Source organism: Acomys minous (assembly GCF_964271855.1).
Source record: "Acomys minous genome assembly, chromosome: 13".
Classification (NCBI taxonomy): Eukaryota; Metazoa; Chordata; class Mammalia; order Rodentia; family Muridae; genus Acomys; species Acomys minous.
Genome location: NC_140495.1, coordinates 89078972 through 89104605, shown reverse-complemented (window position 1 = coordinate 89104605; position 25634 = coordinate 89078972). Strand labels below are relative to the sequence as shown.

The 25634-nt window shown below is 50.8% G+C and overlaps 1 protein-coding gene across 1 annotated transcript in view; it reads left to right on the top strand.

The window, feature by feature from the left end:
* The first annotated feature begins 2695 nt into the window (after positions 1-2695).
* Positions 2696-25634, top strand: part of ADAMTS14 (ADAM metallopeptidase with thrombospondin type 1 motif 14) — a 78070-nt gene continuing 55131 nt past the window's right edge. The window contains exons 1-2 of the mRNA XM_084752287.1: positions 2696-3111; positions 4633-5021. Of these exons, the coding sequence (XP_084608413.1) occupies positions 3027-3111; positions 4633-5021 (474 nt within the window). The 5' untranslated portion in view covers positions 2696-3026. The remainder of the gene's footprint in view (positions 3112-4632; positions 5022-25634) is intronic.

Sequence of the window (25634 nt, the reverse complement as noted above, 5' to 3'; positions counted from 1 at the left end):
CCTCCCCCCTCCAACCTTAACATTATCTTTGTTGCCTCTTCCTAACTGTAATTTTTCTACTGCTGTGAATGTAACATAAATATCAGATATGGATGGTCTTAGGCAACTCAAAGGGGTCTTGAGCCCCACAGGTTGAGAGAACTGCTGGTCTAGGTGGATAGTGGGATTGCATTGAGCTCTGGTGGGACTGTCTTCCTCTCTTGAGAATTTCAGAGCCTTAGGACCACTGGTTTGTATCCAAGACTCTAAGATGAGAACCCTCCTTCTGTGTCTTAGGGTTCTCACCTCCTCTGAGTGGTGACCAGATAGATATGTAGCAGCAACTGACACTCAAGTAAACTGCAGCCACCTGTTGGGCACATGCTGCGACAGCACTGCCTCTAGGTTGGCTCTTGTCTCAAACCCACACCCTTGGGGGCCACAAGACACAAGATACTTTTGTCTCAACCCCCAGCCACCTAATCAGAACGGAAAGCAGGCTGAGAGGAAGCGGTGCCTGGTGGGCGCCCTTCTTTCACAGCTGAGGGAGGCAGGGACCTCAGCTGGGGGTCTGGCCCTACTCGGAATTGATTGTGTGACCTTAAGTTGCCTTGTGGTAAGACAGAGAGGAAATAGCGAGCTAGCGACCAGCCCCTGTAGCCCTTAACCTCTGGGATTTTGAGCCTTCACAGGAGCTCAGGCTGAATGTCAGACACATCTCCTTCTTCCATCCACACAGTGGACACCCCTCACACTTTGGTGCAGTGTCACGTTTCAACACTAGACCCCTCTGCCTCTCCTAGGTGACTGGATCATGGCATCTAGCTAATGTCACCTTCCCTTCCGTGTGGGACACTCACTCCAGGCAGGCTGGTCCCCCTCCTCTCTGTGCCTGGCCCTCCTCCCAGCCGGGGCAGTCCTCTCCATCTGGCTTTCCCTATCTTCCCTAGGCTCCGCCTCTCAGACACCCCCCTTGTCCTTGTTAGCACCCCCACCCCACCCTCCTCCATCCACTGGCTTTCCTCCAGACTCCTCTCACCTGCCTCAGAGTTTACTGGAACATGAGCCATCTCCTCTGACTGGGGACAAATGACACCATGCAGCATCCTCCTCCCTGGAAACCTTGCACTGAGCATTGGGTAAGTGTGGAAAGGACACTACTCAGAGGGTGCCACCCGCCCTCCCCACCAAGCCACTCTCCCCTGCACAGAGTCCCAAGGCATTAGCCGTGGGAAATCCAGAACTTGCCTTCCTAAGAGGGTCGCCAGCCTACAGCCATGGGTTTCTTCACACAGCCCTGTTCACATTCAGAAGCAGGGCCACCCAGCCACTTCCTTACCTTTGTCCCCCAACAACCTCTCCCTAACAAAGCCTTTCTCAGTGGAGAAGGGCCTGGATACATAATCCTTGGCCAACACAAGCAACCATTGTAGCCCCAGGGAGAGGGGGTGGGGGCAGAGAAATAGGATGAGGTTTTGATTTCTCTTTGCCAAGGCTGGCTCCAGGGAAGGCCCCAGCCCACAGCTGGTGACTCAGCCTCTGGGGGCGCAGCTGCAGTCTATTCCTCTTGACTTACTCTGCTGGGGGGCAGGAAGAAGGAGGTGCAGTCTGGCCGGGGTGCCTGGGATTTATAGGGGAATCTTCGGAATCTTCGCTGGCATGGCTTTTCAGTAGGAAGCAAGGGAGCTATCCTTATGTCACTTGTCACATCCGTTCCCACTTCACAGCTTGGAAGACTGAGGCCCTGGGAAGGCAAGCCATTATTTTAGAATCATTTAGTTCGATTTATAGAGCTCTGGAGCTGAACCTCCCCCACCTTGACTTGACCTCAGTGGTCTTAAAGAGAAACACTTAGTAATAGATTGAGTTGGTGGTGGCGGCGCCGTTTATAACTGGGTGCTTCGACGGTACTCGGAATATTGACGGTACTCGGGTATCAGCTCTCGAGCTTCTGAAATGAGCTGGCCTCCTCTCCAAACCGCAGCATCATTTCAAAGCCACAGCCACAGTTAAACACAACAACGAAACAAGAAAAAACAGCAAAGCCAACCAGATCATCCTTTCTCTAAGTTTCCACCTGTGAGCAGTTTGAATTATAGTCTAATTTCAAATTATTAAGAACATACTTGTAAAGTGAAGCAAGAGCATTGGGGTTTTCTCTTGGGCTGTGGGCCCTAACGGTTCAACTGGTCTCAACAAGTTGCCAAGCTACCATCTGCTGTGCCTGTGGACGGACACTCTGTTCCTTGCGCTGTAGGCTCCGGTGCTCCGGGGCTCGGTACTGTGCCAGGACATGCTGGGCGTCCGCCTTGTCTGTGCTGTGCTTAACAACTATGCCTCGGATGAGGAAACTGAGGTTCTGCGCCGGGATTTCCATCTGGGCAGCTGGGGCTGCGAGGCCCTGTAAGGCCCTTCTCTTCACCTTATTGTGACCTGATCGTGGTCACAGGACAGCGAAAGTACCCTAGGGTCCCTGGCGCTATGATCTGCAAAGTGGGACGATCAAAAGGGTCAAATAGCGCGTGGTGGTGGTGGTGGTGATGGTGAGGTTTCTCATCCTCGCCCTCAAAATTCAGTGGGACACCCCTGGGTGCGGTGGCTCCGGAGTAGTCCTAGAGGCGGCAAAGGGGGCGGAGCGGCCATGGGAAGCGGTTCAGGCCAAAGCTCTGGCGTCTGAAGGGACGATCACCCCGTGCGCCAGGAGCCCCTGCGCGGGCTCCGCGTGGCACTTCCGATCCGGGCCGCACGCTTTGGCTCGCCAGGCCCGCCCCCCGCCCCCGGCGCCCGCGCCCCCCGCCCGAACCGCGCGTGCCCCGCCCCACCCGTGTACCCGCCCCGCGCCCCTAGCCCGGCTGGCCGAGTCCCTGCGGCTCGGGACGGCTCGGGACAGCGCGGGCGGACGGAGCTGCGGCCACTGGAGCCAGCAGTGCCGGCGCGGTGCCGGGGGCCAGGGAGTGGGCCAGCGGGAGGCGGAGGCTGCGGGTTGGTCTGAGATCCCGCAGTCCCGGGACTCCGGCGCCTGCGGGTCCCCATCCCCGCGCAGCCACATGGCTCCGCTCCGCACGCTGCTGCCTTGCCTGTTGCCCTGGTACTGCGCGCTCTGTGCCGCCGCCGCGGGCAGTCAGACCCCAGGTGCGTGCGGGCCGGTAGCGCGGGGATGGGGGGCTCTGGGGGTGTTGGCGGCCAGATGGACCCCAGGATGCAGGAGCCAGCCGGGCAGAATTCGAGGGGGGTGAAAGGCTTGTGTGGGCTAAGTTGCTTGGCTTTGGCTACTTCTAGTGATTTCTGTCCCCTTTCGGTCACTGGAGGTAGAGGGACCTACCTGCAGGAGGGTACTGGGAACCGGAGGCTCTTCCAGTAAGAAAGCGTCACAGTGAGCCCACCCTCCCCCTCACTTCCCCTTATCTCTTGATCTTCCAGTGCCCTGTATCCACTTGTGGGATTGCGTGCACGTGCGTGACTGAGTGTACCTGTCTAGTTGTCCCACACAGAATCAGGCTAGCAGGTGATTGCTTCCCCTATCAGAAAACCTGCGCATAGACCCAGGCATAGACCAGAGAAAGATACACCACACACGTCTTACAGCATGGGTACTCTACTGGTGCTTTTGGGCATACAGAAAAGGCTCCGTTATTTCCAGGTGGGGTTGATGTGCCCAAGAGGGGTCCCTCTTGCTCAGTCTTGGGTTCTTTTCCTGTCACAGCTAAGATATAAAGGAACACCACCCCCACTTGCAGTTGCCTGGGGGACCTTAAGGGGGCGTCCTTCTTTTGTGTGTGTTTTATCGTTGCCGTTGCCCTGAGCTGTGGAGGCAGGAGACAGAACTATGGAGAAGTGAAAAATTCCTTCCAACTTGTATCTATGAATCACCAGGCCTGGAAGCCAGTGAGCTGTCGTTTCTGCCTGGCTGTGCGCAGGGAGAGGAGAGCTGTGTGAGGACCGGGCCCCCTGGCAAATGGCCTACAACGTGGGCCATGACCTCACACTTAAGTCAGCCCAAGTGGGCAGGTCACCCCCTGTGTCTCTTTTTATTTTTGAAACTCTATATTTATCCCGCTTGGGACTGGGCAGTGCAGAAATCTCCCAGCCACTGTGATGCTTTAAGACGTTTCCTTTCTAACCTCAGAAAAATATATAACGGTTCATTCCCTCCTTCCGTTCTTCAGGCCCTCCTTTCTCCATGTCAGCGGCCAGGATGCCCTGGGTTTCTAGGTGTGTTTGTTTTGGCAGTTACAGTCATGAGAACTTGGTGAGGGTCCTACCCAAGGCTGGGCTGGTGACTTCAGCACACTTGGGGGAGTTGAGGCAGACTCGGAATTTCAGCCCTTTCTAAGTGGTGCTCAAGATTGGATGCCCTGTTGCTACAGCGACAGGACTCTGTTTGACATCATTTGTTTACTTCTGCTAAATATAAAAAAGACCAGATGGCTACAGACAGAATGTACGTTCACAAGTTTATGTCCACCTGAATTCCATTCAGCCAAGTACATTGTGACTGCAATGGGCAGAAAGTGCATGGCCTTGGTCTAAGGGGCCTGTGATAAGAGATGTTAGGGGCTGCCTGTCCATCTCCGCCTCCCCCTGCCCAGCGATTCCCAGCTTCTTACCTCTGCACAGTACATATTGAAGTGACTCCATGTTTGTCTCCAACAGACCTGCACCTCTCTGGGAAACTCCAAGACTATGTCATGACTGTGCCTTGCAGCACAGATGTTCAGGGACGCTTCCTGTCCCATGTGGTGTCTGCCCCTGCAGCTGCCTCTTCACAGAGCCACCTCCGGGTGCCTCGCAGCCCCCTGAGCCTGGAAAGCGAGAGTCTAAGGCACCGCCGTTTCCTCTACTTCAATGTGACTGTCTTTGGGAAGCTGCTTCACTTGAGCCTGCAGCCCAATCGGAGGTTGGTGGCACCAGGCGCCCCAGTGGAGTGGCAGGAGGACTTTCGGGAACTCTTCCGACAGCCCTTGCAGCAGGAGTGTGTGTATACTGGAGGTGTCACTGGAATGCCAGGGGCAGCTGTTGCCATTAGCAACTGTGATGGATTGGTAAGGGATAAGACTTTCACTCCTGTTGAGCATCAAGTTCCTTCTGCAGCCCTCAGCATCCTCTCCCTTCCCCCCTCCCCTCGCCTCTGATAGATTTGGGATTCCTAAGACATGGCACACAATACAATATGTTAGTGCCCTGGCTGTCTTCCAGATGGCCATCAACACGCTCTTGCTGGCTGCCAGGCTCTGCCAGGCGTGAGATGGCCATAGTGGGACAGTACCTCTGTAATGCTTTTCTTCTTCAGGAACTCACCAACAAGCTACCTGCTGGGACCTCTGGGCCCAGACTTCCAGGGTGGGGGAAGGCATATTCTAGGCCGGTGCTTCTCAACCCGTAGGTTGTGACCCCATTTGGAGGTCAAATGACCCTTTCATAGGGGTCACCTGCGTATTCGATATTTACATTACAATTCACAACAGTAGCAAAATTACAGTTATGAAGTAGCAGCAAAAACAATTTTATGGTTAGGGGATCACCACAACATGAGGGATTGTGTTAAAGGGCCACATTATTAAAGGGACTGTATTAAAAGAAGGTTGAGACCTGCTGGTCTCGGGTGTATGGGTGGCTGCACTCCAAAGCTGTGTAGATTTGGATGAGCTAACTAACCTCTCTGTGTTTCTTTCCCTTATGCTTAAAATGGGGGAGGGGGGGTTATACATTTATTTCCTTACTGAGACAAGGTCTTGCTATGTAGTTTGCCAACTCGAGGTTCCCTCTGCCTTTACCTCTTAGGGCTGAAATCAGAGCCTCAGGCCACTATATCCCAGCAGGATTTGTTTATCCATTCTGCCCATACTGTTCCAGATGCTGGGGATACAGCCTGGTCCCTGTCCTTACAGAACTAGTTTCGTGACCTAGCTCCCTAGCCGTGCTCACACAGTGGGAATCACATGGTCATTATAGCACATCTTCTCTGTGTCTTCTCCCAAAGCTCTCTGCTCTTTGCTGACTGTTCCACATGGCCCTTCATCCTCTAGATGGTGGGTATACCCTTACTGCGTGCTCTCTCTCCCGCTCTCTCCCTCTCTCTCTCTCTCTCTCTCTCTCTCTCTCTCTCTCTCTCTCTCAGACCCACACAGACATACATATATACATGTATACACTACATACGTGTGTGTGGTAGATACCTGTGTGTGTACACATTCCCTTGTGCATCTGTGTGTGACAGCCAGAGGTCAGTCTCTACCCCCCCAACACACATTTTGTGTGTGTGTGTGTGTGTGTTGGATGGCCGTGTGTGTACACATTCCTCTGTGTTTCAGGCACCCAGAGTTCAGCCTCCACCCCTCTCTCTGTCTCTGTTTCTCTCATACACATATGTAGTGTGTGCGTGCTAGATGCCCATGTGTGTACACAGTCCTCTGTGCACCAGTGTGTGGCAGCCAGAGGTCAGTCTCTAATCCCTCTTCCTTATTTTCTGAGGCAGTTGCTCACAGACGCTGACACTCGCTGGTTTGGCTAAGCTGGCCGGCTGCCCAGTGAAGCTCTGGGAGTCAGGGTCACCACCACATCTGACGTCGGTGTTGGGGATCAGAGCTTAGGTCTCTCTGCTTGCATTTCCCCATTGAGCCATCTCTCCTAGCCTTGGGGCTTTGTTAATAATATATATATTATATTTATAATAATAATATATATATTTTTCTTTCTCCAAAACAATTTTCATGCCACTGTGGGCAGTAGAGTCACCATTGAGAGGCATGGTCTAGGCAGTGGCTGGTTCTTAAAGTTTAGAATGGGCTGCTGAGCGCCCTGTCAGGGATGCAGTATCTCCCTAGACAGGGCGGGGGCCCAAGATCTGTATGGTTGACCAGACTCCCCAGGTGATCTGGGCCAAGGTTAGTCCATAGGTAGATTTTTGAGAAGCCCAGGTGTGGGGTCAATGGAAGAAGTAGGAGCTCGCCTAGATGACTGTACACTGAGTCTGTCTGTATGTCTGTCTGTCTGCATGGATCGAGGCATGGAGAGGGCTTACTCTGTGCATGTTAGGCCTCAACTAAGGTATGACAAGGGTGAACAGCACCATTCAGACCTGAAGAACTGCCCCTGTCATTGAGCCAGTTCATCAGTCTGTGACAAGTGGTCACTATCTGCTGCTGGGCGCAGAGCCATATGTGACCCTGACATAATACCTTGTGAAGTAAGTGTACTTTACATGGCCACATGGTGCCTGAGATGGTGTGGCCTCTGTGTAAATAGTATCCTTAGCTATATCACTGTGGATAAGTTGTCTCCTGTCTATGAGACTTACACTTTAACTTTCTTTTGTTACATTTATTTATTTGTTGTGTCCATCTGTAACCACATGCATGGATTAACCCCAGTGCATCTGCTGCCTCCCCCCCTGCCTCCCCCCCTGCCTCCTCCCCTGCCCGCTGTGCCAGATGGTGGGAGGGGGTGATGAGCATCACTGCCTCTGGTGCTGGTCACAGTGCAAATGAGAGCGGAGCCACTGCTGCTTACACAGTCTTTTCACAAGAGCAAGGAAGTTGGTTGTGACTCTGTCAACAGGGGGCTTGTCTTACAACAAAGAGAGGATTAGATCCTGCATGTCAAGCTCAGGATGGGTCTTGCTGTTCTCTGAATCTGCAACCCAGCTCAGGCCTTGCACAGTTCTGGTCCTGTGCTCCAGTTAGGGGCAGGGAGGAGTCAGCTATTGGTTTCCAGAGTCTGGATTTGAACACCACAGCCAGGCCTGTCCTGGGTCATGACACACTAATACTGAGCTGAGCAGGGCTTTGGGGAGGAGGTACTACTGCCTCAGAACTGCCCAGACATCACCAGGTGACTGCAAGTGACCTAGTAGGATGTTCATCGTGGCTACCAATGCTCTGTATGTGGAGGAACATGGGGATTTGGGTAGAGGCCAATTTTTTGTGGGCACCAGAGGGGCTGCAGGGTTCAGAATGCAGTCTCTGCTTCTGAGTTGGGGCTGTGACTTCACTGGGTCTACCCAGGACCCAGATTAACAGGTGACTCTGTCTTCCTGGATCCTGGGCCTCAAGACCTTGTGCTGGCCTTGTAATTGGCTTGGCTGCATGGTGCTCACCCCTCTTCCTTAGTGTTCCCTGTCTGCCTGCAGTGCTCCCTGTCTGCCTGCAGTGCTCCCTGTCTGCCTGCAGTGCCTCTGTGAGTCAAGGTCTGGTGCGGAAGTGGCCACACATGTAAGATTTGTCACATCTGGTTCTGTTTTTGCACTCTGCAAATGCTGCATTTTTAGTGGTGCAGGGTGGGGCTGGGGAGGGGCCCAGAAGGCAGATCTAGCCCTTCTTTTTCCTCCCACCCCTAGGTCCCAGCAGTCTCTGAATCAGGCTCCTTTTGCCTTTAAAATGGGGCTTCAGTAGACTGGGCAGTGGCTTAGTCTTTGGTAAGGGGCTTGCTGGGCAAACATGAGGGCCTGAGTTCAAATCCTTAGCATCTCCTTAAAAGGCTAGATGTTGTAGTGTGTGCCCGTGATCCTAGTGCTGGGGAGGACAAGACAGGAGAATCTGAACTGATGAGCAGGCTTAGTGAGAAACTGTCTTAAGACAGCTTTTAGCCGGGCAGTGGTGGTGCATGCCTTTAATCCCAGCGCTTAGGAGGCAGAGACAGGCGAATCACTGTGAGTTCGAGGCCAGCCTGGTCTACAAAGTGAGTCCAGGACAGCCAAGGCAGGACAGCCAGGACAGAGAAACCCTGTATTGAAAAAACAAACAAATAAACAAGCAAAAAACAACAATAAAGCCTCCCCCCAAAAAGATGCCAGCCTTCATATAAATGCATGTGCCTATGATATATACATCACACACACATACACACACACACACACACACACACACACACACACACACACACACACACACTGCTGCAATGGCATGTACTCTGGGAAGATGCATGGACAGACTGGAAAATGAGTGCTGCCGCCGTGGGTACATAACTATACCTATGTGGAAAAGTGGTAAGTCATGAAAGCCGCACCTTTCTTTTTTGTTTATTTTTTTAAAGATTTATTTATTTATTATGTATACAGTGTTCTGCCTGCATGTAACACCTGCAGGCCAGAAGAGGGCACCAGATTTCATTGTAGATGGTTGTAAGCCACCATGTGGTTGCTGGGAATTGAACTCAGGACCTTTAGAAGTACAGGCAGTGCTCTTAACCTCTGAGCCATCTCTCCAGCCCTAAAAGCTGCACCTTTCATGGTGCACTGCACGTGTGTGTGAACTGTATTCTGTGCAAGTAATTATGAAAAGTGCCTGGCCTAAAGGCTGCACTTGTAGTTATCAAAAGATGGGAGTAATAGTCTTTTAAAAATACACTGGTGCCGACTGGCTCTGTGATGTGACCTGGACCTTTTCTGTTTATTTATTTGCTTTTTGAGTCAGGGTTTCTCTGTGTAGCCATGGCTGTCCTGGAACTCATTCTGTAGACCAGGCTGGCCTCAAACTCACAGGCGTGTGCCACCACTCCCGGCTGACCTGGACCTTTAGTAAGTTTCTAATGGTCTGTGGACTTAGGTTCCTCATCATGTGTTTATGGTGGGGCTTTGAAAAGTAGGCTTCAGTCCAGTGATTTATATAGTGGTTACTTAGATCACCACGCTCTTCAGGCTGGCTAGGCCATCCACTTACCCAGACCATGTCTGGGGGCCTTGCACACAGCCAGGCTCTGGCCAGCTTCTGGGCTTTCAGAGTCGATTACTCGGCCTTCTGTTCCACTGCTTAAAACAAACTGCACTCAAACCCAGGGGGCTGCACTGGGAAGGAGGGTGCAGGGGTCCAGGGGTGCAGAAGTGCAGGGGGCATGTTTTAAAGGGTGTGTATGAGCTTTGAAGGCCACAGAGTGGCAACCGGAGGCATTGTACAAGGCAAGGAGAGATGGAAGAGGAAGAGGGCCAGTGCTGGCTAGTGAGTTGCCACCAGCCCTCTTATAAGGTGGCCAATCCCGTTTCTGGCAACCATATCAAGATGACTTAACTATATACTAAAGGCCCCGCCTTTTAGACAGTCACAATGGTGACCAGATTTGAAGCCTCAGGTATTGAAGGGAACATTCAGGCCACAGTTGTGCGCAGTGCCGTGTGTGTTTGGATAAGGAACTGGTCTCCTTAGGGTGGAATCCAGCTCTGCCTTGTGCATGCTGTGTGACCACGGCCAGGTCTCTAACTTATCTGTCCCTCAGTTTTCTTGTTTGAAAGCAGTGGCCTGCCTTTAATCCCAGCACTTGGGAGGCAGAGGCAGGTGGATTGCTGTGAGTTTGAGGCTGGCCTGGTCTACAAAATGAGTCCAGGACAGCCAAGGCTAACACAGAGAGACCCTGTCTTGAAGCCCCCTCCCCAAAAAAAGAAGAAAGAAAGAAAGAAAGAAAGAAAGAAAGAAAGAAAGCAGGGGCCATCATGGCTATTACTCTTCCTAAACTTGTCAGAATGCAAAGGGCCCTCACAGACCTGTCAGCTCTGACTGTCTACTGACGTACCCCTGTCATCTGCATTCCCCTAGACTGAGATGGTGGCAGGCAGGAAAAGGGAGCTGAGGGCATCTTATTTGTCTGAAGGCCACCCAGGGGTCTCTGGGCTTCATCTGGTAGTCAGAGCCAATGCTGGTCACCCGGCCCCACTCTTGGTGGCTCTTCTTCTGATTGTCTCATGAACTTTTTCTTGAGGCTGATCTCAGTGGATGGGTGGGCTGGCTGGCAGGTCTCCCTCTGGCCTCATCTTCCAGCCACTGTGGTGCTGGCTATAAGTTAGGTGGCCCGAGTCCGCTCCCCCCCCCCCCCCCCCCCCCCCCCCCGCCTCTACTGTGGCCTCTCTTCCTCCAGCAGACAGCCTGGCCTCTTTCCCCACAGTCTCCAGGCAACATTCCAAGATGGAGAAGAGGGAAGCCATATAGCCTCTTAAGGTCCAGCCTTGGAAATTTAGAGATGATCTTTGTATTGGCCAAGTCACACTGTAAGGCCAGATTTTTCCCAGGTAAGGCCATGCATTCTTTCCTCTGGAAGGGACAAGTGCCAAAGCTGACTGCAAAGAACATACCCACAGGGACAGGGTCAACAGTATTGCCTTTGCAAACACATCTCCATGCTGAGGGACTCGACTTCTCTGAGCCCATGTCTGCACTTATAAAGTAATATCCTCGCCTTTTTTTTTTTCTTAAGTGGTCCAGGCTAGCCTCAAACTTGCTATGTAGCTGAGGGTGATCTTGAACTTAGGGCCAACATCTTCTGGGAGCAGGGACTACAGATGTGCATCGCCTGCCCATATGTGGTGTTAGGGAAGAAGCCAAGGGATTCGCCCTTGTTAAGCAAACATTCTGCCAACTGAGTTTTATACATCTGTAACAATGTCACAGTTTTGTTTATTAGGAACAATGTGCTTGGTGCTTAAAAGCTCTTGCTGTACCTCCAGGATCTGAGTTGGGTTGCAGGACCCACACTGGGTGGCTCACAACTGCCCCAAGGAATTTGGTGCCTTCTTCTGGCCTCCTCAGGCACCTGCACACTTGTGGCACAAACATGGACACACAGACAGACAGACAGACAGACAGACAGACAGACACACACACACACACACACACACACACACGCGTGCGCGCACCTTTTAAAAATGCTGCATTTACGATGTTGCTCAAAGTTGGGGACAGTGAAAGGGAACTTACAGGAGCAAGGACAGAGTAGTGGATGTGCGGCCAGTTCACTTGTGGAGCCCTGTTGCCTGTTCGAGGTCCTACCACTTGCTTCTGGGAGAGCTTTTCCCTTGTTCCTGCCTTTGGCTACCTGGCCTGTGTGAATGACGTTGCCTTGCTTGTGGGACTTTTCAGCCCTTGAGGTAGTCAATCTCACAGTCTCGCCTCCCAGTCTCCTCTCAGCCCTGCCTTGCTGTCGGCCCTGGATTAATAACCCATTTATGATATGGAATAAAAGCCAGACATCACCTCACTGCCTCTGCTCTGGAGCAGAAAGACCTCCCCTTCCAGCAAGGGCTGGTTTGATTTTTCTTCCTCAGCTGTGTCTCCAGGCTGTGGCTGGAGGGAGGGTACCTGGGGCTGATGGGTATAGAAGGCTGGGCTTGCCTGCCTATCTACTTCCTGGTCTCCATGGGAGAGACCTGGGTGGGCTCCCGGCGAGTGCCCATAGGAGCTCCCCCAGCTTGGCAATGGAAAGTTCTGAAGCTTGCTGCCAGCTCCCCAGCATGGTGTTTCCAGCACGTAGGCCTTACCCTAAACTCACCACTAATAACAGCGGTCACATGACATCGCATCCATGGCAGGAGTGGTTGTGACAGCTACCCATGTGTCTGAAGATGACCCCTAACAAACATTCTTGTATTAAAGTCTCAGCTCAGAACAACTGTTCCTGCCCTCTCCCTGTGCTCAGCCTGACTTGGAGAAGCTGTGTCTGCTAGAGGCTCTGGGGCCTCACGGCCCAGGGATGGAAAGAGATTCAGGGTATATATAAGCAAGTGGATGTCCTTTCAAGGGCTCCTCCCACAATCCCTCAGCCTCTCCTGTGAGATTCCTCCTCAGTGGAAAAGGACAGAGTTCAAATGAGTGGTGACTCAAGGCCAGTGGTGGCCAGTGAGATGGTAGCCATGGTAACAGCTTCAGGATGCTGGATGCTGAAAGTCATGGATCTATTCTGGGGACTCCTGGGCTTGGCTGGGTGCTAAATGAGGTGTTTGTAAGGCTCTTGATCCATGGGGATGGACTTGCCCTTCTCTGTATAGTATGGTTTTTTTTAAAAAAAAAAACTTGGATGCTAGCTAAGAAAAAAGGCACATCAGTGGCTCATGTCATGATGGCTTTAGCTCCAGTGAAATGGTCTGCTTTCGCAGTCTCGAGTCCCCATGGCTACTCTTCTACCATTTTCAGATCTCGGCCCGTGCTGCTGTGACCTTCTCACTGCATGTCATGGAACACGAGAAGCCTTAGGGTCTGCTTAGCTTTCAGTGACATGGTGGCAGGAGATGTAGGCTTGAGAAAGGGGTCTGCAGGTAAGGACATCACTCAGGACACCCACTGCTTCCTGAAGGCTACTGCCCAGGGCTACTTTGTCCTCATAGCTCCTACTGTGGCTGCTTGCTCCTGGCCATTCTTTTGGGAAAGGAGATCTTTTATTTTGTGTGTGTGTGTGTGAGTGAGTGTGTGTGTGTGTGTGTGTGTGTGTGTGTGTGTGTGTGTGTGTGTGCTTTGTCTTCATGTATGTCATGCGGGCCTGACGAGGGTGTCTGATCCCTTGGAACTGGAGTTACAGACACATGTGGACCACCATATGGGTGTTGGGAAACTGAACTTGGGTCCTCTGCAAGAGCTCTCAGCAGCTCTCCAGCCCCCAATGAGGGCCACGTTCCAATTCCAGTGGGCTTGGCAGGACATGCCTATAATCTCAGCGACTTGGGAGGCTCAGCCAGGAGGATTGCTACAAGTTTGAGGCCAGCCTGGGCTGTATAGTCAGTTTCAGGCTACCTGCCCTATCGTATGAGACAGACGGACACACTCCCCCATTCCCCTTCAGGTTTCTCTGTGTAATTCTCTCTGTCATAGAGCTTGCTCTGTAAACCAGGCTGGCCTTGGACTCTGCCTCATAAGTGCTATGATTAAAGGTGTGAGGGACCCCGTCTTACTTAACGGGCAAGGGGGAGTGGGGGGCTCATTTGTCTGGCTTCAAGGCCAGCCCAGGTTACTACTAAGTGAGATCCTGTCCCCAAAACTTAAACAAACCAAAAGAGGGCGAGTGATGTAGCTCAGTGGTAGAGCGCTTACCTAGTACCCACAAGGCCCCAGGTTCAATTTGCAGTGCCACAAATAAACGTCTAGTCTCTTAAGTGCCTTTACACTTGCCTTTTTATTTTATTTTATTTCTGGGATGCTCTAGTTCTATAGATGTGTCTGTCTCCACCCCAGTGAAGATGAGTTTGTGTGTGAGGGTGCTCGAGTGTGTCCCCTATCGTTTGCTCGAGACACAGCCTCTCAAACGAACCCAGAGCTTGTTATTTTTCACTTAGGCTGGCTAGCGATCTTCTGTCTCTGTCTCTCCACTTCCAGCCACTCCCAGCTGTACACGGATCTGAAGCTGAATTCTCATGTGTGCACAGCAGGTGCTTTTACCTACTGAGCCACCTCCTCAGGCCAGAAAGACCTATTTGTTGTTGTTGTTGTTGTTGTTGTTGTTGTTGTTGTTGTTGTTGTTGTATTGTGAGTATCTAGAATGGGGCCTCTTTGATAAATGACCAACCAAGTGAACTAACTAATGGATGGATGGATGGATGGATGGATGGATGAGTGAGCGTTTCAATGAATGAATGATGCTGCAGGTGAAGATGCCTTGTGGTTGCAGGATGGAAATTTGTGCAGCTGGTTAACTGACAGACACATTGGTGAGGTGTCAGAATTCTGGCAATATAGAGCATTCTAGTGGTGCGGTTCCCAAGGAAGATTTATTTGTATTTTGTCTGCTCTTGCACCCTGTGAAGAGGGAACTGGTGGTTCCCAGACGGTCAGTGTGTTGTTAGGGCCACCGGGGCTGGAGCTTGTTGGCATGAGAGTTGGGTGTCTGGTGTACCCTACCTCCTACTCCCATGTACTTCCTTGCCTTGTACAGGGACCATCTCCTCTGCTGTCACAGAGTTAATCTGTCACTTGCTACAGACTGACCCTGTATGAGAGTCTGAGACAGACATACACTTATAATCTAATGTAGGAGAGATGTGGCTTTCAGCCAAGGCAGGCAGGACCTTTTGGGCCCTCTCTTGGCTGGCTCTCCCCTGCTGAGGGGGCTACCCATGCCCTTTTCCTGGGGCTGCCCCAAGTGTTCTGGTTGGCATCTGAGCCACAGGGTGCAGACTGCAAGGCCTCTATGCAGAGCTAGTCCTCAGTTCAAGGCTTGGCAGCCATGCCGCCTTCTGGCACTCAAGGGCTGCTTTCTGTCTCCTCGTCCTGAAGCTGCAGTCACTGCCAGGACTGGGAGCCAAGCAAGGGGCCAGGCAGAGCTCCCAGCCCGATCATGGTGGGCTGTGGTGGTGATAGAGGGGCTTGAAGCCATGTGGCTTTTGGGCATAGGGAAATGGAAACACAGTGGCTTCAGCCCCAGGGAGAAATGTTCTGAGGCTGAAAGGCCTCCAGGGCATGGTTTGCAGAGGGAGGAGGGGCTCAGAAGGGGAGGCCGTGCTCCGCCACCTACATCAGGACCCCTCTCTCTGGAGATGCGGTGGGTGGGAATGAACCGGTGACCCTCCTTTAAGCGTACTTTCTAATCTGTTAATGGTCTGAACAACTGAGTTCTGGTTGGCAATAGAGGGCAGTTAATTATCATCACCAATGCCATCCTCCTCCTCACCATCCAAAACCACAAAGGGACATATCCTATCTGCACTGGAGACTCTCTCCCCTTGGGTGGCCACTGACATCCCTGACTTGCCATTGGCTGCCTGAAGCTCACAGCCCCCTCAGCCTAGACCTCACTGTCTTTGAGGGCAGTTTTGGCTAGTTATTTTTCACCCAGAGAGTTGTTTTTGCATCAGGTGGTGAGATCCTGCCGTGGCATGAGGCACAGATAGAGTGATCTTAAGAGTCCTTGGTCGCTCCCTGCCGGGGTGAGGATGTTTCCAATGTCAGAGGCGTACAGAACCAGCCTGGCTGGGCTCAACCCCGTTCAGGGAATGCACAGATGGCCCGTTGGGGTTTCTGTTTCCTGTCCATTTTTTGCATTTGCTCTGCCTACCCCCATGTTGACTGCCCGTCTTGTGAAAAAGCCCTTATTCATCCCTTTGAGTACCGTTCCATGGACTAGATGCTTTGGTTTGGGTGTGTGGTTCTTGGCCCTAACTGTGTGTGGCAATCACCCAGGTAGCTCTGAAGTGTGATGTCATGGGTCTTGGGTGGCAATAGGTCTGCAAATTCCTTGCATGATTAAAATAAGCATCCAAGAGTGAGGACAATTGTCACAGCCATGTATTTGACAGAGAAGCAGGGGTCAGGTCATAGGGTCAGGCCAGGGAAGGAAAGAAAATAGAAGACCCCACCCTGCTGAGGGTCAGACCCCTTGGAGACATTCTCCTGTCCCTATTTCGTCTTATCTTCCTAACCCTTTGGCTTCAGATGTGAAAATCGAGGCTTGGAGAGGACCTGTGCCACTTAGCCAGGGTAGGGTCTGGGATGTGTCACTTCTCTGTGGAGCCTCGTCACCACTTGGCAGGAAAGTTGCATGGCAGAGATGGGAGGGTTCATTGTATTGGTGTTATGGTCAGAATCTGGAATGTTCCACCAAAAGCAACGTGTACCACTACTGGGAGGTAGAGGCTCCTTTTGGGAGGTGGGGACTAACAGAAGTTAGGTCACTGAAGGCAAGCCCTTGAAGGACATATGGGGACCCCTAGTCCTTCCCCCTCGGTCTTTGCTTCCTGGCCGCTATGAGATAAGCAGCTTTGTTGCACCATATGTTCTCTGGCATGCTGCCCTGTGCCACCACAGATTCAAAATAGTAGTGCCAAACCACTGTAGATTGAAACTGTGAGCCAGGGCTAGAGAGATGGCTCAGAGGTTAAGAGCACTGTCTGCTCTTCCAAAAGTTGCCGAGTTTAATTCCCAGCAACCACATGGGGGCTCACGACCATCTGTAATGAGATCAGTACCTTCTTGTGGGAGGCAGGCTCACATGTGGGCAGAATACTGTATAAATAATAAATAAATCTTTTTTTAAAAAGCAAGGCATGCTTTAAAAAAGAAAAAGAACAGAAACTGTGAGCCAAATATACCTTTCTTCTTCTTCTTCTTCTTCTTCTTCTTCTTCTTCTTCTTCTTCTTCTTCTTCTTCTTCTTCTTCTTTAGAAAAAAAAAAAGATTTATTTAATGTATATGACTGCTCTATCTGCACGCCAGAAGAGGGCATCAGATCCCATTATAGATGGTTATGGGCCACCATGTGGTTGCTGGGAATTGAACTCAGAACCGCTGGAAGAGCAAACAGTACTCTTAACCACTGAGCCATCTTTCCATCCCTAACTTTCTTCTTTTTCACTTGATTTTTCTCAGACGTTTTTGTCACAGCCATGAAAAGCAGATGAACACAGTTTCCTTTCACAAATTGCTTTAGGGGAGGGGGCTTGTAGAATTCTGTGCAGAACAGGATTGTCTTCTGAAATAAGGAAACCATAGAAAAGTCAGAAAAAACAGCATTTTAAAGAGAAAGAAATCACACCTGGTTCAAGCCACCCTCTGCCAGTCTCCTATTCTTGGTAGGGACTTTTCCTACCCAGCGGAATATTTTTCCCCCTCTTCTTGGGAATGTCTTTCCATTTATGGGCAGAGGATCTGGGCAGATAAAAGCCAGGTTGTGGCAGAGCCAGGAGCCAGGGACAAATCTTTCTGAGGATTCAAGAATTGTGCTCCCACTTCTGGGTCCAACATCCCCTTTCTGAGCCCCAGAAGCTCTCAAACAGCGCTTCTCAGCCTGTGGGTTTTGATCTCTTTGGTGGAGTCGAATGACCCTTTTGTGCACGTCACCTAAGACCATCCGCACAGGAGATATTTACGTTACAATTCATAACAGCAGCAAAATTACAGTTACGAAATAGCAATGAAAATAATTTTATGAGTGGGGGGGGTCACTGCAACATGAGACACTGTATTAAAGGGTTGCAGCATTAGGAAGGTTGGGAACCACTGCTCTAAAACACAGTTTGAGTGGTGTTAATGAAACCACATAGATGCCACATGCCTGTCACTGGAAGACAGAAATGATGTCCGAATGTCTCATGTGTATTACCTCTTTACAACAAGAATGTCGCCTTACCGAAGCTAACCTGAATGAGCAGCAAAGCCAGGATTTGAATCAGGCACTTAGTGAATTTAAGGTCTCTGTATCCACACACCCCCCCCCCCCCAACAATATTGCTGCAGATTGGCTAGGTTCAGACCCTCTTAGAGCCTGCAGAGGTCATGACCCAGCTGATGGAGACTCTGGATTCCTGTTTTCTCTTGCAGCCTTTGCCCCATCCTGGCGGGTGATCATGCTGTTAGGTGGGGGCATAGGAGATTGTACCCACCAATCTCGGGCAAGTCTGGCCTGTTAGGCCCCGTGCTCCTGCTTGTCCTCAAGGCTGGCGCTCAGTCTGAATCAGCCTGCAGACTTTCCTGGGCTCAGGCCGAGGCCTTGGCTGCCGTTGCCTCCAGCAGTTCTCACTGGGGCCTCACATCAGGTTTAGGTTTCCAGCGTCCCCGGGCTTTCATCTGAGCCACACTGACTCACACTTCTGAGGAAACAGGCAGCTTGGGTGCTGTGAGTGTGTCTCCCCGTGTCTGCCTTGCTGAGACATGGTGTTTTGTATACCACGTAGTTCTCTCGTTAAAGCACACAGTTCATTGGATTTTCTTTTCTTCTCCCCAACTCCCTTTTTTCCTTTTTTTTTTTTAAGTTTGGTGTTTTTTCCCCTCCCCAAACAGGGTTTCTCTGTGTAGTCCTGACTATCCTGGAACTCCCTCTGTAGACCAGGCTGGCCTTGAACTCAGAGGTTTGCTTGCCTCTGCCTACTGAGTGCTGGGTTTGGAGGTGTGCACCACCACACCTGGCTTTCAGTGGATCATCGCAGGGCTCTGCAACTGTCTCTACAGTCAACGTGAGGGTTTCATCAGTTCCTAGAGAAATGGGCGTCCCTTACCTGTTGTCCTTATGCCAGCCCTGCAGCTACTCATCTGCTTTCTCTGCACACGTCCCTCTTCCCCTTTGTAAAGGCTCCCGTGGCGCTCGGCACCTTTTGTATCTGGCTTCTTTCACTTGGCGCAGTGTTCTCAGGCTCATCTTCTCCGGGACATGCATTGGTAGTTCATTCATGTTTATGGATAGGCAATGCTCCACTGTGTGGATGTGCCATTCTGTTGACAGGCATCTGGGCTACTTGCCGTGTTTTGATTGCTATGAACGATGCTTCTGTAAGCACCGGTGTTCAGTGATTTTTCTGGTTGCTATGACAAAATGCCTGACAGGAGCAACTTAAGGAAGGAAGGAAGGAAGGAAGGATGGATTGATTTGGGGCTCCAGCGTTTAAGAAGAGGTATGGCCCATCATGGTGGGAAGGCATGGCAGCAGTGTGAGGCAGCAGGAGAAGTGAATGCTGCTTCTCAGCTTGCTTTTTTCCCTCTTCTCTTTTTTATTAGGGTCACAGGATGACGCTGCTCACATTCAGGCTGTGTCTCCCTTCCTCACTGAAGCCTGTCAGTAAATGCCTTCCCAGAAAAGACAAGCGGTGTGCGTGTCTCCTACCTAGGTAGTTCTGAATCCCATCAAGTTGACAATGAGGGCGACAGTCCACGGACAAGTTTTTGTGTGGACATATTTTTGTTTGTCTTGGGTCTGTACCTAGGAATGGTCTTTCTGGATCTTGTATTAACACTGTTCAGTTGTGTAAGGAGCTGCCAGGTTGCTTTCAAGTGGCTGTGCATTTCACATTCCCACCAGCAGTGTGTAAGGGCTCCAATTTCTCCTCGTTCTTGCCAACACTTGTTATTATCTTACTTTTGGTTCTAGCCAACCTAGGGGGTGTGAAGTGGAGTTTCGCTGTGGTTTGGATTTGAGTTCCCCTGATGACTAATGACACTGGGCACCTTTTTCGTTGGCCATTTAAATATATTCCTTGGAGAAATGGCTACTCAGATCTTTTGCCTATTTTCAAATTGGGCTGTTTGTCTTAATTATCACGTTATAAAAGTTATATCATTCAGCTATTATAAGGTGGTTAAGACCAGCAGAGGCTTGTCTTTTTCTCCCCACCCCCCAGCCCCCCCACCCCCGCTCCCCCTCATGCGTGTGCGTAGTAGAGCCTCAACAGGAACCTTTCCCTTGGCTAGTGGATGACACTTTTCTCATGTCATGGCTCAGAGACAATAGCCAGCATGACCCTTCAGGATCTGGGCCCTGTAGGACCCTTGGGTGCTCCGTGAAGTTGAACTGACTGCAGGGTTACGTTACCAAATCTTGCAGGTCTTGACTCCTGGCCTACAACTGTTGTTGTTGTTATTGTTGTTGTTGTTGTTGTTATTATTATTATTATTATTATTATTGTTATTATTATTATTATTTTCTTTTCGAGATGGGCAAGAGAAGGGAAGAAGAATGGGTCTGGCCACAAGTCTAGAGTTCTCTGAAGTTTGCCTGCCTCGTGGAGATCCCCGTCTCTATCAAGGAGGACCAAGGGGGGTTGCTGGGTGAACATAAAAGGAATACATATGTGTATAAGGAGTTCTGAGAAGGGACGGATGCTGATGCAATCAGAGACTGTCTGCCAGCATGAGGTCTTTTAAGCCAGGATTGGAGATAAGCCTCGGAGAGCATGTGATGAGGGGGAACCAGAACAGGGCCGGGAAGTGGTAGCCAGCTTTGGCCACAGAGTAGTCACAGGTGAGGACCTTTTAGGAAGCTGTGGCTCTAGAAGCCAATTCATGGTGGGTAGAAGGGAAGAGGGAGACGCTGGGATGTGAGGCAGCGAGTATAGACAGCCCTTTCCACTGAGATTAGAGCAACAGCCGGGGAGGGAGAGGAGATGCTTGGACGGGCATGAATGTTGAGGGCATTGGTCTAGCAGAGGAGTGTGTGATGATGTCAGAGACGATGCCTTGGCTACAGGAGCTGAGTCCCTGAAGAGGTAAGAGAGGTGTGACCTTGAGCACATGATGGAGGACAACAGCCAGTCCCAGAAGAGGAGAGAAGGAAGGAACAGGGAGGAGGGCCTATGGTGGGAAGGCTGTTCCCACCAACATGGACGGAGCCCTGGGAGTTTATATCTGGGGCTCTTTTGGAAGTCTGGCCATTTGGAACACCTGGAAAGATACGTACTAGGGAACCTCTATCATTACATAAATATCAGACGTGTAGCTGCCGGTTTCAGATGAAAGTACCTGGGGACGGTGTTGCGGAGACCCCAGTGGCATGCACACAAGACAGGAGTGTCTGTTGGTTTTAGGTGAAGGCAATGAGCGCCTGCATGTGTCTTCTCTTACCAGTGTGCAGCCCTGGAGTTGGTGGATGGCTAGGTTGGGACGGGGCAGTGGCCCTAGGAAAGCAGGATGGAAATAAAGAAGGAAGACAAGTATAGCTATTTGTAGGAGAATTAACACTCATGTAGACCAGGAGGGCCAAGATGGTTAGGAGTAATCAAAGCCTGGAATGAGGAGCAGTGTTCAGTGGTCTAGGTTGCAGAAGACTTGGGAGGTTATGGTAGCCTTGTAGTGTAGGGAGAGATAGAGGTACCAGTGCGGGGAATGGCATGGCACGTCAGCGTGCTGCAGTGAGAACCATCCAGCCATCCCTTCAGGGACCTAGTGGAAGCAATGTTTAATCCTCATGCATCCTCCAGCTGGGGCTCTTTTTCCTTTAGAGTGAAACTTACTGGAAGCTTTGAACCTGACACAACCAGCTGGCCAAGGGGTGTCTTTGCCACTAAAACCCTTGGGACAGAGTTTAGAGAAAAATTCAGATTCAAGGGTGCTATCGACCTTGGGAGGTTGTCTACGAGGTGGCCTGTTTTGTTTCTCTTCCTTCTAGAAACGCCCCGAATAGGCTGGGCATGAAGGAGAAAAGAGAACACCTGGTCTACTCCACAGCTGGCTCCTTGGAGCTCTCCTCTTTAAATGACCATGCGATGGTTCGACCTAGTGCATTAGTGGAGCACATTTCTGGATACCTCTGAGGGTGTTCCTAGAGAGGGGAGAAGATTCACCCTGAATGTGGGCAGCATCACCCTATAGGCCTGGAGCAAGTAAAAGAAGGAGGCTCACTCACTAGTGCTAGCCCAGGCCCCCTGCTGTTATGATGTGAGCAGCTCAGGTCCGGCTCCCACCAAGGCAGCCTGAAACCTCTGAAACCAGGAACAAAGTCAGTCACCTGTATGCTGTTTGTGCCAGAGTTCTGAAAGGCTTTCCTTCTGGGAAGCGATGGCCCCCAAGATTCCCTCCTTCCCAGATGGCCTGCAGTCATGTCTCCAAGCCAGGATTCTTGTGACCATCCAGCTGTGTCCTTCTTTGTAGTCTCTGCACCTGATAGGGCACAGAGAGAGAGCGTGGACCATTTCTGAGCTTGGATTTCCATTCTGTTTGAGAACACATTTACCGTGTCTTCCTGTGGCCTCCCTGAAGATTTTTGTGTTGTCTCAGTGCCCCTTTACCTCTGTTTCAACGCACATACCTGCAGCTTTAGAGCAAACATATTCTACCTACAAAAGCACACTTATATATAAATTTCAAAATGATTTGCCTTCAGTTATTTACCAAAATATCTGGGACTTTATCCCAATGGGAGAAAACTAGCAGTAGTGCACTGAGCTTGCTCAGTTAGGTCCACAGCAGGCTACAAGGTGATTTCTAAGCCCCACTCCCTTCTCCGGTTGCCATGTGACCATTTCTTCTTCAGATGCCCTGGGATTTCACACTGAAATTGGGAGTTCCTGCCCACCTGGGCAGCTGGGCAAAACCTCAGTATGGCCTGGAGGCTGCAAGATGTAGACAGAGAAAAAGTTGTTGCTTTTGCCACTGACGTGATGTCACCACAAGGCACATTGGAAAAATCCAAATAGAACCCCTGCCCTCACTAGTCATATGCCTCCCAGGAAAGACACTTGGAGATAGCCACATGAAAGGGAGGTTAGTGCAAGACGAGGTGGCCAGATCTTCCCCTGAGAATTTCTATCCTGAGCGACTGGCTGAGGGCCCACATGATATCTGGCTCTGTTAGCTGTATACAAGGATTCATTCTTTGTTTTGTTTTTATTGCGTGAGGAACCTTTTTAGTGTATGTTTCCTACTTATGTAGTGTTTGTGAAAGAATAAGCAATGGGTGGAAATAGATAGGGCTGACATTGATTTTCCAGCCTTCCACAAATAATTTTTCCTCTTTTCCTTGATGTCTTCTCCAGAAATTTGATTTGATTTTAGTGCTTTAAAATTAGCTACCACTTTTCAGAAATATAAACATCTCATAAATTGAGAGACGGAGTGATTTAGCGAGGAGGCAGGGAGCCAGGAGGCTCTGCTTGCCAGTCTGTCTGCCTCGCGTGGTGCCTGACTTCCTGGCCAGGGCAGAGATTCAAGGGAACGTGTGCCAAATCTCTCCTTGAATAGAGGAGAAGAGCAAAGTTAGTGGGGAAGGAGAAAGGCTTATGCTGCCCAGGTGGGTCATACCCTAAAGGTCTCCATGAAAGTTAGGAATGGCCGGAGCTAGGGGCCGGGATCAGGCCTGCCTCCTTATTGTCTCTTCAAGACAGAAGATGTCTCTCTGAGGCCCAGAGAGAGCCCAGATCTGGCCCAGGCCTGTCTATCACATCCCAAAATGGGTAAGAACAATCTTTGGATTGTTTGGCTCTGCTCTTGAACTCTGGGGACCAGCGAGACCCACAGTCACAAGGTATGTCCCCCAATTGCTGGGTTCAACTCTTTTGCCCTACTCAGTAAATTGGTATGGAAGACAGACTCCTCAACTCAGCCCTGGGGCCAAGGTCTAAGGTCAAGAGGCTGACTATACAGGACCTGAGGAGTGCGTGGTGGTGGAGAGCTGCAGGTCAGTGTGGGGGGAGGGTCCTTTCTGGTTGAGAGATAGCGAGTCATCTGGGGGGTGGGAGGACACTGTTCCTTTATAAGCCATGTACTTGGGTCTCTTCTGTTTTCACACTCCTGGTGGGAGTTGGGCTGGTATCCATGGGAACAGTTGGCCAGAGTTAAGATTGAGCATTCTTAGTCTACAAGACCAGATTCCAACAGAAGCCAAGATAATTTCAGGTAAGGACCCCAGTGACAGATGCCAGCCCACATGAGCCAAGGTTATACGGTGAATCAGTTACAGATCACACAGATCTGGGCATCTGTTCAATGCTGACCTTCACTGGATGACTTGAACTAGTTGTTTTACTTTCTGAGCCTCTAAAACCCATTTATGAAATGAGTCTAGCCTTAGTGCCTTTATTAAAGGGCCATGAAGATGAAATGGTATAAGTCAACATAAGTTGTAGGAAGTATTTTTAATAATAACAGGGAATAAGGCAGTTTATAAAGGGTAGAACATAGAGACATATTCTAGCTTCCTTTCTGTCGCTGCTGTGATAAAATACTGATTAAAAACAACTTAGAAAAGGGGCTTTATTTGGCTTGCACTTTCAGGTCACAGTCCATCGCTGAGGGAAGTCAAGGCAAGAAATCAAAGGTAGAAACAATGGAGACATGCCATTTGCTGGCTTGCTCAGGCACATGCTTAGCTAGCTTTCTTATACAGCCTAGGACTGCCAGCTTATGGAATGGTGCTGCCCACAGTGGGCTGGGCCCTCCCATGGTAATTAACAATCAAGACACTCCCTCACAGACATGCTCTGATAAAGACAACCACAGAGCTGTGATTCCCTTCTGGGTGACTCTAGGCTGTGTCAGGTTGACATGTTAGGAGCACCCCTGTAGGGTCTCTCTTGTAACACAAGAAGAGGAAGGGTTCTGTCACTGGAGGCGTCCAAGCACAAGTTAAAGGTCCCCTAGCTGATTTTTGTTATTAAGTCAAGGAAGTCTCAACCTGGGCTGCACAATAATGACAGCATCTAGATCATTCTGAAACCTTCGTCCCCTGCTTGTGAGCCACGTGGAATCACTGAGCCACGAGGCAGGAGGCGTCAGCGTTGGAAAGATCTGCTTTGTGTGGTTGGTTTACACAAGTCCCAGAATAGAGAGGATGTGGACAGGGAGGACCAGAGCGTGAGAACGGCGGGTGGAGCCTTCGACCGACTGGTTTAGGGGATTCTTTTTTGCTGGGCTGCTTCAAGAAGCATGGCGACTGAGATGGCACAGGCTCCCCGACTCTGGGCAAGTTCAGTTGTGTGGTCCTTGGCCTGGATAGATCTGTATAGGGATGGTTTCTTTGCTTGTCCCAGGGCCCAGGAACAGCCCCTCACTAGCAGACATAGGGGCATAGGAAGGAGCATAGGAAGTGATGGTGGGTTGGGATGAGCCTTCTCAATGGTCCAGCTCGGTGCTTGAGGCCACCAGCTGTCTCTTCAACCCTGCACCTTTCCTGTGCCCCGGGATTCTGCAGATCTCTAATGGTAGAGGCCCTTGAGTTTGACCATTATTTTGTTGTCCCTGCTCGGCTTCTACCTGCGATACTCAGTGAGTCTCTGGCCTTGGGCACAGTCCATGCCTCCATTGGCTGCCCAAGGGCTCCTTCCACCTGACATGGCAATCTTGGGTGGCTCTCCTTGACTGCCCTAACCCTTCCTCCCATGCACTCATCCCCCTTCACCGAGCTGTGGGGTCTACGCACTGCCAGTCTTGGGGTGCCTCTGTGACAGCTGGGTCATCACAGCTTTCCCTCGGACTGCATATAGGCCTGTGAGGGAGGATTGTTTTCTCGTGGCAGTGTCAAGATGTGCAGTCAACATGGGAGAGAATAAAACTGGTGCTGGGAAGCATTTGAGTGCCTTGCTTCTAGTCCCTGTTCCTGCTGAGATTTCCATGCGGCCAACATGGTTGTGTGTTTAGCTCTTGTAACTAGGTGTCTGATGCACACCCATCCCTCAGGGCCACACCTGCCCTAGTGCCGGGCACAGAGTAGGACATTCCTCATCCTTGGCTCCTCCCCAGAGCCACAGGCCATGCCTTACTTACCTTATTCCTTAG